At 42.1% G+C, this 16,193-nt stretch overlaps 2 protein-coding genes across 2 annotated transcripts in view; one reads left to right on the top strand and one right to left on the bottom strand.

Moving 5' to 3' along the window:
• FAH (fumarylacetoacetate hydrolase) overlaps window positions 1-11,122 on the top strand; it is a 32,273-nt gene extending 21,151 nt beyond the window's left edge. Inside the window, exons 15-16 of the transcript XR_004753468.1 lie at window positions 3,113-3,117; window positions 11,110-11,122. The gene's annotated coding sequence lies outside the window, so the exon portion shown is untranslated. The remainder of the gene's footprint in view (window positions 1-3,112; window positions 3,118-11,109) is intronic.
• Window positions 2,384-16,193, bottom strand: part of CTXND1 (cortexin domain containing 1) — a 34,786-nt gene continuing 20,976 nt past the window's right edge. Inside the window, exons 2-3 of the mRNA XM_035335421.1 lie at window positions 8,245-8,422; window positions 2,384-3,604 (exon numbers count right to left, since the gene is read on the bottom strand). Of these exons, the coding sequence (XP_035191312.1) occupies window positions 3,371-3,550 (180 nt within the window). The 5' untranslated portion in view covers window positions 3,551-3,604; window positions 8,245-8,422 and the 3' untranslated portion in view covers window positions 2,384-3,370. The remainder of the gene's footprint in view (window positions 3,605-8,244; window positions 8,423-16,193) is intronic.

The following is a 16,193-nucleotide window of genomic DNA, read 5'->3' as shown; positions in this document are numbered from 1 at the left end:
TTGCTGCAGGGGTGAGCAGATATATAAAGTGCCCAGCTCTGAGGCAGCTGAGTACTCTCACAAGGTGAGAGAAACAGCAATTTGCCTCTCCATCTTTCTCAAGAGGAATTCCTGGGTGCATTTCACTTACCGTGTCCCTTGTTCTGTGGCTTCTTCAGAGAGACCCCACAGATGCTCCATGCTCTCTGTGCATGAGATCCTGGCAAGTAGCACAAACCACAACCGATGCAGTCTTTCAATGTAGATGTTGTTTATTGCATTAGATAAATACATTTGCAGTAAATTTGCATTATTTCCTCTGAGTACAATTGCTGGTAGTATGACAGAATGATTAAAAATAACAAAACTAGCAGAGGCACTTGTTACATGCAGCCGAAATTACTGCCAAGCCCAGTGATGCAGCCCCTGCAACACAAAACTTCCTCTGGCTGGGAACGCAGCTTTGCCAGGCGGGCTCACAGGCTCAGCTTTGGCAGGAGCTGGAGTAACAAACATGCCTTGGGTGGGCAGGTCCCAACTCAAAGGCAAGCAGGATGAAACTTCTGCTTTTGCTGTGATGTTCAGTATTGCTTTTAGTTAGAGTGGTGAGGTTGTGTGTTTGTGATCATTGGTGAAAGGCAGAAATTAGAATAGGTTTATCTTATCTTTATAAAAACAATCCTGTTTTGATAGTTGTGAACAGGCTGGATGCAGAGGAGGCCACTTTCTAAACAGATGGGCTTGATAGGTTATATCAGAAAAATAAGTGCCTCTTTAGAAAATTGAGCTACCCAGGGGGACCCTTCCTCTAAAATATTTTGGAAAAAAAAAGTTTACATTAGTTGGAAATAGATATAATGGCGAATAATTTTGTGAGGCAAACTTGTTAACTTGCTTCCCCAATATTTGTCACTATTCTCATACAGGCCTTGTTCCTACAAGGGCTGTGGGTTACTGCCCCTGCCCAGACAAGGACACAGCGTGTGGCTGACCCTTGTCCCTGGGTAGTCAGGCAGCCAGGTCAGGGGCTTCAACTTAAGTGTGTGCATAAGTCTGTAGCTGAACAGGGGCTTATTGGTGATGCACAGCAAAGCCAAAGCATGCAGATACTCCTTGAGAGTTTTGGTGTCAGGAGTGGTGACAAGTGCTATCTGTCAGCTGCGAATGTAGCCAGGTAACCCAAAAACTGGAAGTGTCTGTAGCCTGGAAATAGATTTTTTTTGTTGTTGTTTATTCTGTACCCCCACTAGCATCAAAGTGGCATATAAGACTTAGTGACAAGAATGGGTTCTAAACTTTAGCCCAGAGGACAGAAACAATCTCCTTTGAGCTAGGGCATCAGTTCCTATCCTATAGATAGGCACACTCATAAGAGGTGACCGTATTTTCTCAAATTATGGTGAACATCAGCATTCACACTTGTGAAAATATTCAGTTACTGGTGATTAATTGGCTAGCAGAAACTGAGGCTAAATAACAGCCCGATGAGCAACCTGCAGTGGGTAATCGATGCAGTGGGGGTCTCTTGTTGGAGAATAGCAGGATAAAAGCTGATCCTCAAATCTCCTGCCTGCTGAATGGGATCTCCTAGAACAGAGATGACCAAGAATTGTGCGATTGAGCCTAGTGCAGAAGGTGCATGCAAAATTTTCCGTGTACCTCACCACCTGCTATTCTGTAATCACTGGGGCTGCAATGAGGGCTGGACAAGTTCTGTGCCTGGGCAGAGCTTCCCTTGCTGTATACTGAGATTCAGACCTCCCCCTTTAGTTTCACAACGAAAAGCTGTAAATCAATACCTCATTTTCACTTCCCTATCTAAGGGTCTCCAAGTGCTTTTTGTGGTGGTATGATACAGAGAAAAGTAAGACAAGTTACTATTATTGTACCAATTTTACAAGTGTGTAGACTGAGGCACAGAGAAACTTGACTTGTATGATGGCCAAACAAATCTGTCAGAGCTGAGAGCAGTAACCTACAAAGTTTACATCCTGATCCTTTGCTCTAACTTTTGTTTCTACCTTTCTCAACCACTGTACCTTGCCTTATGGCAAGAACCTAGAAGTCATGGTGAGGAAGTGAAATGCCCTTCTTACAAATTTGTGCTTTCAGGTCTTGTCTACTCATGGTACTTGTGGTTTCAGTTCCTACTCCTTTTTGCTTCAGCAACTCTTTACTATCTGTTAGGCTTAATGTGTACTCACTCAAGGTGGTTGTGGGCGAACCTTAGAACTTGAGGAATATCAGACACAGGAATCCCTCAATCACCGCTCTTCAAAAGGTAAATAACAGTTTTCCGAAGCTCCCTTGTTTGTTTATGCCTTCTTTCATAATGGCTTCCTTAATGAAGTGGGAGAAGGAAATGTACAAATAATCACCCTACAAATCTGTGGAAAAATTCTTATAAAGGTGCTGAGCTTGTTTGAGGTAGAATGCATATTATTGTATGCTACTGTATCTGTTATGCTAAAGAATCTGACAAAGCTAGGAGTCCTGTCTTTGCTTATTGTCTTTAATCTCCTTGTGTGATCCCACTGAATTGTGCCTGAAAGATCAATGAAGTTTCATGTGGAATCTCTCTTTGAAAATCATGACAAGCTCTATGCAGTTGAAGCCAGTGGTGTCCAAGTTCTGTTCCGTGAACTTGTGGTGTCTGTCAAGCTCATTGCAAGTAGTCTGGTACATGTGGGTGATCCACAGACCTATGGCAGGTAACAAAACATCTAGTGTTTTCCAGGAGTAGGATAGAGCAAGGTGAGGCTGCAGAGTCAGTTCCCATGACCCCATTGGGAACTATAGTTTGAGTACTTCTGTACTCTGATCACTGGAAATATGACTGCAGTGTGGTAGGGAGTGTATGCGCACAACCAAGTTAATTGAGAATGCATCTCCTCATAGCACCCTCCTTAGCCATGGTGCTTTAGTGCTTCTACTCAGTGCTCTGGGTTACAAAACTGCAAAGCCTGCCCCTTTTTCAAAACACAAATATAACGACTCACGAAGTTATTTGAAGCAAACATTGAGGGAAGAAAATATTTTTGTTGCCTTTCCGAATTCTGTTTTCTGAACAAAGCCCTGAATTTGTGGGAGATAGTGAGAGGGCAAACTGTGCTACAAGCAGGAGTTACTTTAGGAAGAGTCTGGAAAGTCTTGTGCTACTTGAGTTCCAATGATCACTGTTTTCATTAAAATGTGTGTTGCTGCATAGTATTAACTGTGCTGCCAGAATGGCTTGCCAATATCCTGATCTGTTGAGCAAGAATCATCTGATCTACGTGCTCTTAAAGATACTGCAGTTGCCCTGCATGTCTGAAAATGGCTTTGTGTTTGCCTTCCAGGTAGGGGAAGGCCTAGATTGCAGCATTTTATGGCTCTGTCTAGCGAAGTCCTTTCAGTCATCGAGATGCTGCTCCTCCCATGTAGACGTAGGGATGGCGCTGTAGGGGTCCATGATGACTTTTGCACAGCGAATGATCATCACAATCAAGAAAAGGCAGAGGAAGACGAAACATGCTAGTGTCAGTCCCTTGTCCACATCAACGTACACGGGCTCTGGGGTTGGTCCCTCCATTGCTTTTGCCGCTCCTCATCTGGGTTTATATTTACTGCCAGCATCATCGACCACCTGCAAAACAAACAGTGTTAGACACTGCTGACTGCTGCCCTGAGCATGGAGAAACTTGGGTTCAAGTGGAAACAGAATATCTGTGATGTGTTCTTGGAGGGAAATAAACCTGCTGGAGATGTCACGGCTCGGGTAACAGCTGTGAGCAGGAGAACCCTAATCTCCATCTTAATTTAGCCCATGAATGTTTCTTGCTAAGATGCTAGACGATAGAAACAGATCTTAACAAAAGAAAAAGAAACAGTGGTGAATGAACACTGTCCACTTGAAATATCTCTTAAGAGGTCCAGACACTGCTCTTGTCTCAGTTATTTCCCAGTCATAAAAATATTTCCTCCGTTAATGTGGAAGACCAGACAAATGGCAGAACAGACTGTTTCTATCCCAACTTTTTCCTCTGTCCAAACACTTCCTGTCTCTCACTGGCACAAAGCAAAGTGAAAATTATGCGTACTTATTTTCCATAATGTTTAATCTCTGCTACTTGTAGGTTCTTTAGGCAATCCATTATTTTTAGGAGCAATATCCTTTTAAGTGCGTGTTTTATCACCCAGAGAAGTATGGGTGATTATGTGATTCCTACATGGGTTATTTTATTTAATGCAGATGTGTGCATTGCTGAAGGTCTCTTCTGACCTCATCTGAATCCATAAGCAGAATCGATTCAGCAGAGGCACCCTTCTGCAGGTATGCTGCTGGATAGTGTGTTAGCTGGTACCCCGGATTGCTCCTGGAGGAGAGGAACTGAGCTGACTCACAGAATGAGTCACTGCCCAGGGATGGGAAACTCTTCCTGACATCTACCCCTGGTCAAGGTGGGAGGTAGAATTGTTGAGGGTTTCTGCTGTAAAAGCGTAAGAATGTGGAATGCCTCTTTAAAATAAACCACTGTGTCTGTCGCATCAAAGCAAATAACCAATCTGAGAAGCGATCCCTGTTTAATTCAGAGAGGAGAGATGGGGAGAGAAGATATTAAACCTCAGGGAGATTTGGGTGGAAAGTGGGTATCAAATGGTATAGTTGCTCTCTATAACTGCATTAATGCAGTGAGGAAATCCAAGGCAGAGACTTTGTCTACACAGCCAAGTTTGCCCAGCTCCATTTCCAGGGATCTGATGCTGCTGGCAGGGCTATTTCAGTAGCAACTCACATCTGGCTGCAGCACTGTGTTCTTGTAGCATCTTGCTGTGCCAGCTGTGGGTGTTCCGGCAGCTACCAAACTTTTATGCCCTGAGAATTTTTCCCAGGGTGAACTGAGGATCTATTGTTTAAAATAAAAAAATCACAGCATTTGCTCTCATAATTTACTTCCTTTCAAGTTGTTTTCCAGTCTCGCCAACTCCTAGCTCCTACAAACAAGTATAATTCAGCCGGCCTCTCTAGTCTATTTAAAGCACAAGGATGGCTGATTTCTATTTCCTGAAAGCACAGAAATTACTGCAACAGCCAGTCCTGCAGAAGGGAGTTGAAAGAGATGCTGATGAGACAAAAGTGCATGAAACCAATGCATTTTGTGCATTTACCAGTCCAACCCTTAGGACAGACCAACAAGTTTAGGCTTACAAAGAAGTCTCTGAGGAGTGGGGTAAGATTTGCAACGCCCGCCTGGCCTGACTAGAGGTCTTTAATAATAGAGAGGGCTCTATTGCCAGCATTGCTAAAAGGAGTTGCTCTGGGAGAAGATCCTGCTGCTGCTCCAGAAGACCCTGGAACTCAAATTGGGCTGAAATCTTTTTTCAGGAGTCACCACCATTGGATATTACCAGTTATTGTGATTCTGGGCTGTGTCTGAGGGAGAATGGATTCAAGGAAGGGACAAAAGTTTAGCATTTTCACTGAGGCCTGGGGACCTGGGGGGATTTTGGTCACTGTCTGATTAGGAGACTTCATAGTTTGCAGTGGAGTCCCCAGTGCTGAGAAAATACCACTGGATTTGATGCTGAAAAAACAGTTCTGCAGAGGCTTTTAGACCTGTTTTGCTACCCAAGAGATCTTGCATTATAACTTAAAGCTTATTTTGCTGAGCAAGAGTAAAGACTCTGTCAGCAAGGCTGAGTATTAATGTGGACACTTATTTTTCCTGGAGCAGAAGAAAAAATTTGTTGTCAGAACTATTAACGTGGCCTTGTCCTTTTTAGTACTCTTTACTCTTGTGAAGGTCCCACAGGCATGGATTTGATTCTTCCCTCCTGGCTTTCTGCCTGTTGTACCACGTGCTGTTATTTCATACTGAGTTAACTTCTGCACAGTATCAGAACTAACTGGAAAATTGTCAGTGATAATATTTGAAAAGTTGCATTTTCAATTAAATGTACCTTTAAAAATTTTACTCTGTTCTGAGATTTCATTGGGAGAATCAAACCCTTGAATATCTTTTCAAATGGCATTACAAATCTCATGGGAGATGTGGTTCAAGTGCTCCTTTACCCATAGGACTGTCTGGATGTTTCCTATGAAACACCTGAGCTATCGTGCGGCCCAGTCTCCTACTGAAAGGAAAGGACACGCCAGGCAGAAAGCTTTAACTAGAGATCAGAGTGAAAGCATATGGCATCTGATCTATAGTTCACACAGGAAGTTAGTGACAGCTTGAATTTGATTTTTTTCTGGTTTAAGTTGATATATTTTTCCAAAATGTCAACATTGTCAGTGGGGTTATAAGGATTTTTTTCCCAGAAAACTGTAGTCTTGAGGTTAGACAAATTGTACGTCTTCCTTCTGCTCTCCCTGTAAACGTAAGGTTTCTGTGATGTGGCTACTATTCTATATTAAGTCAATAGTGTTGGAAAACATATTTCTTGGGGCTGGCCAGAAGGGCCTGGCTTTGGGTCAGTCTCCTCACTCACAGCTTGGCTGCTCACCTGGATCTCTCCGTGCAGCAGTGCTGTCGGAGGGGAAGGCTTCCCCTGCAGACCCGGCCTGTCAGAGCAGCGCCAGCATAATGCCCATGCTCGAGTCGCATGGTGGATCAGTTGTCAGAAGGCATTTGGTGGTGTTCTGCTCTGTTAGTTACTGCAATCCCATTTCAGCATGCTTGGCAGCGTAGGGACAGCCATTAGCACTGAGCGGGTCTAGGTACTGGCATGGGGTTGTGTCTGGGGCAGTTTGCCATTTCCAGATTCATTTAGTATTGCTGGAGCATACTGCTGCTCTAGATCAGGCCTCTGGGGATCGGACCAGCAAGAGATGGACAATTACAAAGGAGTTATTTGTTCAGATGCCTTCACATCTTCACCAGGAATGGTTATCTTGAAGCAGAGTCAGGCCCTGCCTGCACATCCTACTGGTGCTCTCAGCCACAGGGGATGTGCTGGGTGCGTTAGCAGACCCATTTTGCACATCCCAGTCTGGCTTGTGAAATCCATCAGGCCAGCGTAGTGCTACTGAAACTCGTTCTCACTCCTGCTGCAGATTAGTAGGATTGGATGCTTTGCTTTTATTTACCATCACTGGTGATGCTGACAGCATATGTGTGGGGAGGGGAAAAAAAGATTAGCAGAAACAATTATAAATGTTCACACTTGACTGATCAAGTTTTCTCTGAATAGCTGAATTTTAGAAAATGACTTTTTTTTCTAGGTTGTGAGTAATATTTTTAATTTCTTCAGATCTGTTGAAAATCATTTGGTTTAATAAAAGCCATCAGATGAAGAACACCCCCAGACTCAAATTTATGAAGCAGTTTAGCAGTCTTACAAGTGTCTGCTCTTCTGTAGATCCCAAGGTGTTTCGATATAATCTCTCTGAGAATTGGTGGGCATCACAGATAACCAATTATAAAGTTATAGAACTGCTTTCTTGCATCTAGCCAAGACCACACATAAACTCTGGTGGCCTGAAACCAGCCCAAAGTCTTTGTTTGCAGTGACTCATTTAAGAAATTTCTGTCTCTGCAGCTGCAGCACCCTGGGGATGGAGCTGTGCCAGCTTGTTGCAGTGGTCAGGGTAATTCAGGACCGAAAGTGCCTGTGTGCACCTGGCTCCATGTGGATTGCCTGGCCAGGACCAGGCACCTCTTGTATCTCTTCAGAGGGGTTGGCATCATCTGGTTTGGAGGCTCTGGTCCCCTCTGCTTCTTGTCTGACCGCTGTTGCAGTCAGGAAATCCTGTGGTCCATGAGTTGTGTGGAATAATGGGCAGGGACTGTGGCCTGGGGATGAAGAACTCATGTAACTCAATGGGTAATCTGTCCCGAGCACTTGGTCTTTGCCTTTGTTTCCTAGCACTTTTTGCATGGACTGCCACAGATGAGAGGATATATTCATTTATTTTAATATTGGCATTCTCTTTCATATGTCAGCTGGGTTACAGCTTCTATATAACGCTTGTGCTGATTGGTGTGGCTGAATTTCACGTTCATTCATACCAAGGTAAAGCGCTTTAAAAGATGTTTTCTTTTCCTCAGACCTGAAAATCTTGGCACTGTCACTTTAAACACAAGCTAATAATGTACCATGTAACACAGAGCGCTTGTCTAAACCATACCAGTTCTTACACTGGTTAATTATATTTCCACTCATCTCAACCCACAGAATACATTTCAAAACACTTCTTTAATCTTCTCTGCTCTTTTCCCAAAACAATAAATGTGCAGAGGGAAGGGACTCTATGCAATTTCATGCATGCAAGCAGATTCTTACCTTCCAGACCTGGGTAGAAAGCCTGTCACATCCCGGCATGGCAGCATTGTGGAGTTAAAATCCTTACTGTAGTCATATTTTAAAAGTTTTGTTAGTCAACGTGGTTTTAGCTGCATTCAGGCTCCACTCAGGTTCACATCCATCCAGACCTGGAAGCAGTTCTTGTCACCGGTGTGTTCTGGAAAAAAAAAAAAAATCACAATTGCACATCACGCAGGATGTGGGCGTTAGAGTCATTAAGCAGTAGGGACTCACTTCAGTGACAGCCTGAGGCAATCATACAGTCAGATGTGAGATGGGAATTTCTGGCAAAAATCACTGAACATTTATGATGTAAAGAGAGCAATGTTTGAGCCCGATGTTATGTTATTTCTTAAGTAACACCCATGCTTTTAATCCATAGTGAAAGATGAACCAGATCTGAATTGATACAGCTCAAGAGTCTGCCTCTTTAGTTGTTTTTCTTTAAACATGGCCAGAATCGAAGTGAAGCATTTCAACAACTTAAAATAATATGGCTGATCTGAGCTGATACAGCAACACTTTAAAAAGAGTTAATTTGATTTTTCAGTCTGGTTGGGGATGGTATTTATTACACAGAATAATTTCAACCAAACAAACTTAAAAGTTGTTGGGTGACAAACACGTTTCCCCACTCAGTTTTGCTAGCTGAAGTTTCTGGTACTATTTGGAGCAGACAATTGTAGGACAAGACATCTGTCAAAGCTGGAAGAGAGGAGGTAGTGGTAATTAAAACTGAAGCAGTAACAGCTTGCCTGATTGTTTTCAGGATGCTTACCAAGATGGTAAGACTGAGATGCTGGTATGGAAAAGCTGTAAGAGTTAGGATGTGAAGGCTGGAGAGAAGAATGAGCCAAAAACAACCCCAAATCCCAAGTGAAGGAAGCTGAAATGCTGTTTCAGGGATGTATTTTGTGTATGTCAAATGAACTTGCCTTCGGTTTGAAGTTCAAATCTATAAAAGAGGAGCCTGGACACTTAATCATACTCTAATGTTCTTAACAATCTAGTTTCGATTAAAAACTCACTGCCTGTGAGCACACAGTGAAATGCTGTAGATTGATATAGACAGATGAGCTTCTTTCTATATCCAGAGCGCAATAAGATAACCACTACCTTCATTTAAAAATTAATTGTCCTTTTATACTTACAGTTCTTTCAGCAGAAAATCAATACTTTATTTCAGTAACTCTGGCTTCTATGAGCATGACTTCTTCCACATACCTGTAGCAGATAGGCAGGTTTAATCAATTTTTTTAACCCACTATTTGTTGGGTTTAAAACATTTGCTTTAGTTTTTTTTTATTGTTTTAAGTACTGGCTTCAAATCTTTACACTCAGCTTAGCTTATGCAAGCTCATTCAATCTAGCCCCCTCTGTTATGGTCAGGCAATAAATAATCTTCCCTCAATAAACTTGCTTTTAGCCAGTCATAAATTACTTGATGTCAGTACACCCTCTGAAGACTAAAGACATCATTTACGGGTGCCCGAAAAGTTGAAAACAAATAAACACATAAATCAATCCGAAGAAAGTGTTAAAAATTGCTGTTGCACAAATGTTTCCTTCTGGCATAACACCGCAGTAAGTGTAACATTAATCTTCATTGAGAAAAAGATGCAACATACACTTAAAATAACTGTGGGCTGCTTATAATTTCAGAGCATCCTAAGTCAAATTATCATTTCTCACTCGAGGAGCATGTGGTATTACTTGTTAGCCAAAGAAGAAAATCCTTGTGCTTGGGAGCGAGTTGCTTCTTAGGGCTGTTGAGCTAAACGATGGACAGTTGGCCTCTGGAGAGAAAAGCTTCTCAAGTCTTCCAAAGTTAATTTGGTGTGGATAATCCTTGATTAAATTTTGCTGAAGTGAGAGCCTGAGAACATTTAGGAAGCTTTTTAAGACTGGAACTCTTAGTTCAGAGGTAAGAGTAGGGCAGAATCAGGAGTGCACCTTAGGGATTGTTGGCTACTGAGCACATTGGTAGGAAGAGCTAGGACTTGAGCAATGTACGCTAGCTAAACTAAGGCAGGTGAGCCAGGGCTGATGTTATGATAACTTTTTCTATCAGCTGTTATATAATCCACAAGGGAGCACAGGATTCCCATCCCCAGTTCAGAGGGTTGGTGTTTTTTTGTTTGTTTTTTAATATCTCACTAGTACTGTCCCCAGCTGGCCAGGCTCTGAGCGATGTGTGAGCCAATAGTCCAGCTATTTTCCAAAAGGAAAGCAGAAAATCCTGTGCACAGGACCCCTCATTTGGTTCCCCATTTGTGTTTCTGCTGTGGGTGTGGGAGAGCTGCTTTGATTTTGTAATGTGGCTCACCCCATCCCTGTTCCTGAAGTACTCAATTCCACCCAGGAGATCAGTTGGGAACATTCATCAGGCACTGAAAATCCTTTAGTAGATCATTCAAAGCGATGCCTATGACATGTAAAGTTTAGATGGACTCAAAAAGCAATGTCTGTCTGCAGCAAGTCCATCCTTCATTCAGCATGTGTTTTGATAAGCAGTCTGAAGCTGCTTTTCTCATCACTCAGTGGTATGATGCACAGTGTGTGCATCCTCTCTAATCACGGTGAGTGGCAAACAGAGGAGTCGTAGAGAAACAAATGGATTTGGCCTTTAAGCCAAGGCTTGTAAGGTCTGAATAGATATTATATGAACACAGTTTAATGGACTATATGCTGTTGAAACATCATGCTGTTTAAATCGTATGGACAGAGACAAACATGCCTGTTGTTCTTGTCAGTTATTTTATATATTAAGCTGTGGCTGTTCTCCAGGAGAATCATAAGAATAGCCACGTGGAAACTTTTCATTGCAGCAAAGCTGACAGGGAGGGAGAAGGAGGCGCATTACTTTTTTCCACTCTTGATCTGATGATATTTCCACAAAAATATAAGCTGCACTTTGAGGTGGAATACAAGCTCCTTTTTGCTTGAATATTCATTTACCTTGTGGTGGAGATGTCCAGTATTCTCTAACTTGCAGAATATTTCTCAGATATCTTTTGACCTTTCACCTTCAAAAGCGACATGCCTGGCTCAGACTGAGGCAGCATCAATATTTTGATATGAGGAAAAATACTGTGGATGAAAGCTTACAAAAATAACTGGGTTACATATGTATAACTGCCACTGACATTGGCATGAAGGAATCATGTAGCCCTGCTTCGTTGCTGAACATCGTATTTAAAATGAAAAGCTAAATTCCCACTGATGAAAGAAACTCCTGGTTCAGGAAGGCATTCATTTAACAATACACTCAAAACTGAGTTATAGCTACCTTTGCCATAGCAAAAGACAGCAGTTCAGTGTATGCAAGTACTTATCAATTCAAATATATGATGTCTGTGTTAAAAAGATTCTGAATCAGTTTTCTCAGATACTTAGAAATTCGAGGGGATATGATTAAAAATAAACAGGAATGAACAGAGCTTAAAGTCCAGAGTTCTGTGTTCTGGTTGAAAAGAAAACAAAATTATAAAGTTTTACACTGGGCTCCCACAAAAGATACTGCCCTTATCTGTTCCTTTTTAGAACTGCTTAAGTCCACAGAAGACAAATTACTGTGATATTTCTGTTTTTGTGTTGATATCAGAGGCACAATGCCAGCTGAACTACATATTATCTTAACCTGGAGGAAAAAAAAGGGGGTTGGGGAGGATTTGCAGAGGAAACTTAAAGAGTGAAGGAATAAGCTATGGAACTTAGAGATGCTCCTGATAGTAATACGGATCTGACTGCAAATCAGGAAATATTGTTATATATTTTTCAGCATGTGTTGCCAAGTCACTGAACAAAAGTTGACCTACAGAAGAAACTGTCCAAAAGCCAGAAATTTCTTGAGTAAGGAGAAAATATCTCTAAGGAGAAACCTTGGAAAACATTGGCAAAAACAGCTCTTCTTAAACAGATTTATCTCTTTTCACTGGTATGAGGAATTGGAGAAAACAATCACAGGATCTGAAACAAGAAGGTAGGGCCCCAGGTGTTCTGAGGAGAGTTTGGGTTAGGTCTGGTTCAGGAGCAGAGTTCAGTGCTCCGGGAGGCAACAAGAAGCTCAGTGCTACTCATCCTCTCCAGCTGGAAAGGTAGACTTGTTGCAGCATGTCAGCCAATTCTCGTTATAATTTGCCAACAGGAGAATTAGTAATATCATTACTAGTTTTTCCCTGTTTTCTCAAGAGAACTTTTTTTTTAACTGTAAGTACTGGGAGAATGAGCATTGGCCCACTTTCAGAGGTGCTGAGTGCCTGGAGCACCCTCTGGAATCAGTGCGAACAAACAGTTCAACATCCCAATCTTCCACTTTTCAGCCCCCCCTTTTTTTTTTTTTGTACAGTTCCATCCATGAATACTGCACAAAAGCTTTCTGATGAGGATCCAGTTGGCATCCAGATAGATTATTTTTTCAACTGTCTCCCAGTGGGGATGGATTGCCTTTTCCTTCAGAGAGGCCAGATGATTTTTATTACAAAGGAACCAAAACCTTGAGGCAGGACATGCATTACATTTCCATGGCAGCACTGGCAGGAGTGAAAGATCCTGATAAGAGTTTAAGGATAATTGAACTCTAGTCTCCAGCTCTGCAGGTACATGACAAATATAGCAGCTTCCAAATTCTGTGCATCACTGAGCGAGGCTGGGTAAGAGGATAAATGGCCTATTGCTTAGGAGAGGGAGGATCAGTCAGGGTCCTGAGTCTGTCCCAGCTGTTTATGGCTTCTGTCTGTTGTCCTTCACGGGATGCGTGGGCTGTATCTGTGCTAGTAAATCAAACGTGTCCAAGACTGTTTTTTGGCATTGAGGCTGGCTGGCAAAGGGCAGATCATGCAAATATCGTTAAAGTTACTTGACTTCTGAGACAGGTCATTATGTTAGTGGGGTAAACAGAGCAAGAGCAAACCAAACTTCTAAACTTCCAGTATCTTTTAATTGCAGAACATATTTGAGATGTGTTGGGTGGATGGGAATAGAATACAGTTTGTATTTAATCAAAGACAGAGCAGTCAAAAATGATCTCTGAGAATGGTAAAGCAATCAGGCATTTTCTGGATGGCCTTTGGTGGCATGAGGTGGGCCAAATACTGATTTAGTGCTCATCAGAACAGAGCAAATGGGCACTGAAGACTGGCTGGGTGGTGTAAAAAACCACCCAATGACTTGTACCCTGATCTTCATGCCTGTTTCTGGGACATGCTCCATTGATCACCTTGAGGCCTGCAGCCCTCAAGCACTCAAGCCCCTGGAGGCTGCTGCAAGCTAGTCTGGGATACAAATTCCCTGAAGCTGCTCTGACCTCTGCTAGTGATGGTTTTGGCCACAGCTTTGTCCTTGGTGTTGTTGGGGATGGTTAATACCATCTCACTCCTTCCCTCTCATCCAAACCTATACTGATGGCATTACCAAGTGCAGCCCATGGCCTGAGTTTTATCCCGTGTTTCTACTTTCCTTTTTCTGATTACGCTCTCTCTAAATACACGTGCAGCCATTTCATCAAATCGAGAAAGATCCTTTCCTCAGCTGGAAGCTCATTGACTATTCTGTAAGACCTGTAGTCAGAGGCACTCTTTAATTAAGATTGTACCAAAGGAGCTTTGATTCCAGCCATGTATTACAGCCTGATGTTGTTTTCTTTGTCACTTCAGTAGGTTATTGGAAATGTAGTCCTTGATTAAAAAGATTGTGTACAATTACATTCCATCTCCACATCTTCAGCTACATCAGTAGCTTGTCAGTGGGTCATTGGGAATCAGATTGCCAGAACCTTTGTACCTGTTCAATTTATAACAGGCTGGTTTTCTGGCACAGCATCTGACAGTACTATACAGCCAATATCTTATTAATGCGCCATTAGCCACAAGGAACATTTTCAAGCGAACCTAATGTACAGCGAGCAACAAGGGCTTGCCTGAACTGACTCAGCAGTTTGAAGGTCTTTTCCTCTTTGCAGGGATCACGCTAACTTCTGAATGTGCTTGAAACTGTCTTAAAAGTAATGCTGGTTTTCTGCTCCCAGCCACCTTCCTCATTTTGTTTTCTGGTGGACTGAGATCACTGTAATGTGAAAGCAAGTTAGTGGGCTAAGGAAAAGACACCTTCTATTAAGGAGTTCTCTTTGAAACAATTAAAATGGTCAAAGAGATTATCAGCTGCTTTGCAAGTCTCTGGAGAAGATGGGACTCATGTTTAGGAAGATTTTTAAAAGGTTTTAAAGCTATATTATATTAAAGGTTTTTCAGAACTCTGTGATCCAACTTCAGTTTCTGTCTCAACATCCTTAAGTAAGATAGAACAGTGCCTGGTTTTAGAAGTATTAGTGCTTTGCTTCTAGGTTACCTATCTGCTTTTATACACATATACAGCACAGTAATGAGATTCCTTAAAAGCTTTTCATGCATGAAAGGAAACTTAACTCAAACAGCTCTGTCCCATGAATGATAAGGTGAGAGGTGTACCAGTGGGTCTCCACCAGCCCTCTGATGGGTATTTGCCCATTTATTGTCACGGGCTCATTTCACATCTGTGCTCTTGGAGGTTTAGTTAATTGCAAGTGCAGGCAGTAGGGGCTAGTTGCAGAACATGACTTTTGGACAAAAACAGCCATGCATCTAACTGATAGATATTACATCCCTGAATCAGTACATCCTGAAAAAGATAAGATTACCTTTCTCTGATCCCCATCTCTCCAGTTGTGTAGCTCAGTACAGAGCATCCAGCCAAGGATCTTTTAACTGCTGCAGGGACCAAATTTTGATGATACCATTAGGATTAACTAAATTTTCCTGCCTTGTTTGGTGTGCTTCCATGCAAAGATCTGTGCTAGGGTAGGAGCTAACTGGACTGCAGTCATTCCTCATTTAAAAAACCAACTTTTTTCTAAGGCAAATTTTAATATATGTGCAAATACAGATCTGAAATTGGTTTTGGACGAGCTGTTCTTTCCTTCCCCTTGGATTGTTTTCCCTGCAAGGTCTTCTAGATGATCCCAGTACTGTGCATTATGGTAAGGAATGACTTCAGATCTCCCACAGTTTCAATATGCACCAGCTGAGTCCAGGAGCATCTGGAAGGACAGCACACTGGCCCAAAAACAGCGCCGGCTTTTCAGTTGCTCAGCTGCAGTTCTGCTGGTGTTATTCCATCAGTGCCGGATTCAGAAGTGACTCCTATTCTTGTGTCAGCCACACTCAGCTTTCCTAAAATGGGGTTTTGACTGAGGAGGGGCAAGAGTTAAGTGCAGGAGAGAGCCTTTGTAACTCCATCATGGTTCAACATGTCTTCTCTTAGGAGGTGAACAAGGGCAACTGGTTCTTATCAGTTTTGCAGTATTTCTGACAGTAGCTGATTCATAAAAGTAATAAAATTCATGATCTCCCCTGTCACTGCAGATTAATGTTAAGAATTATCAGATCCCAATGTCTGGGGGAAAAAATATTTTATCTTTACTAAAAAGGTGTGATTTTTATGTACTATTGTTCTGTATTGATTAAAAAAAAATGAGACCCCTGCAAATGATATTGAAGAACAGGGGAAAGAATAGGCAGACCTCACACTATCATTAAGGGGTGGATAGGTGTAATAAGAACACTCTGAGAATGTGTCTACGTTCACAATTACCATCCAAAGGCAACTATTAATAACTAAAGCAAGTATATTAAGCAAGATACAAGGAAGCTCCTTGAATATCAGAAACCTCCACCGTTGCACCACAGCTTTTAATTCAGTGCTGTGCTTTCTATTTAAGCCTGCTCTGCAAATCAAACTGTACAAACTGAGATTTAGCCAAACATTCTCTATTTGTTTATGTGACTGCCCAAATGGCACCCATGGCTTTTCAGGGGCTGGGGGGAGACAGCAATGGAAATAGTCTCAGACTGCCATAAAAATAGTTTTTGTATACACCAAGCGTCGGAGTAGGA

The sequence above is a fragment of the Oxyura jamaicensis genome, chromosome 10 (assembly GCF_011077185.1).
Source record: "Oxyura jamaicensis isolate SHBP4307 breed ruddy duck chromosome 10, BPBGC_Ojam_1.0, whole genome shotgun sequence".
Taxonomy (NCBI): Eukaryota; Metazoa; Chordata; class Aves; order Anseriformes; family Anatidae; genus Oxyura; species Oxyura jamaicensis.
Note: the sequence above shows the minus strand (reverse complement) of the source record. Positions and strands in the feature narration are given on the sequence as shown.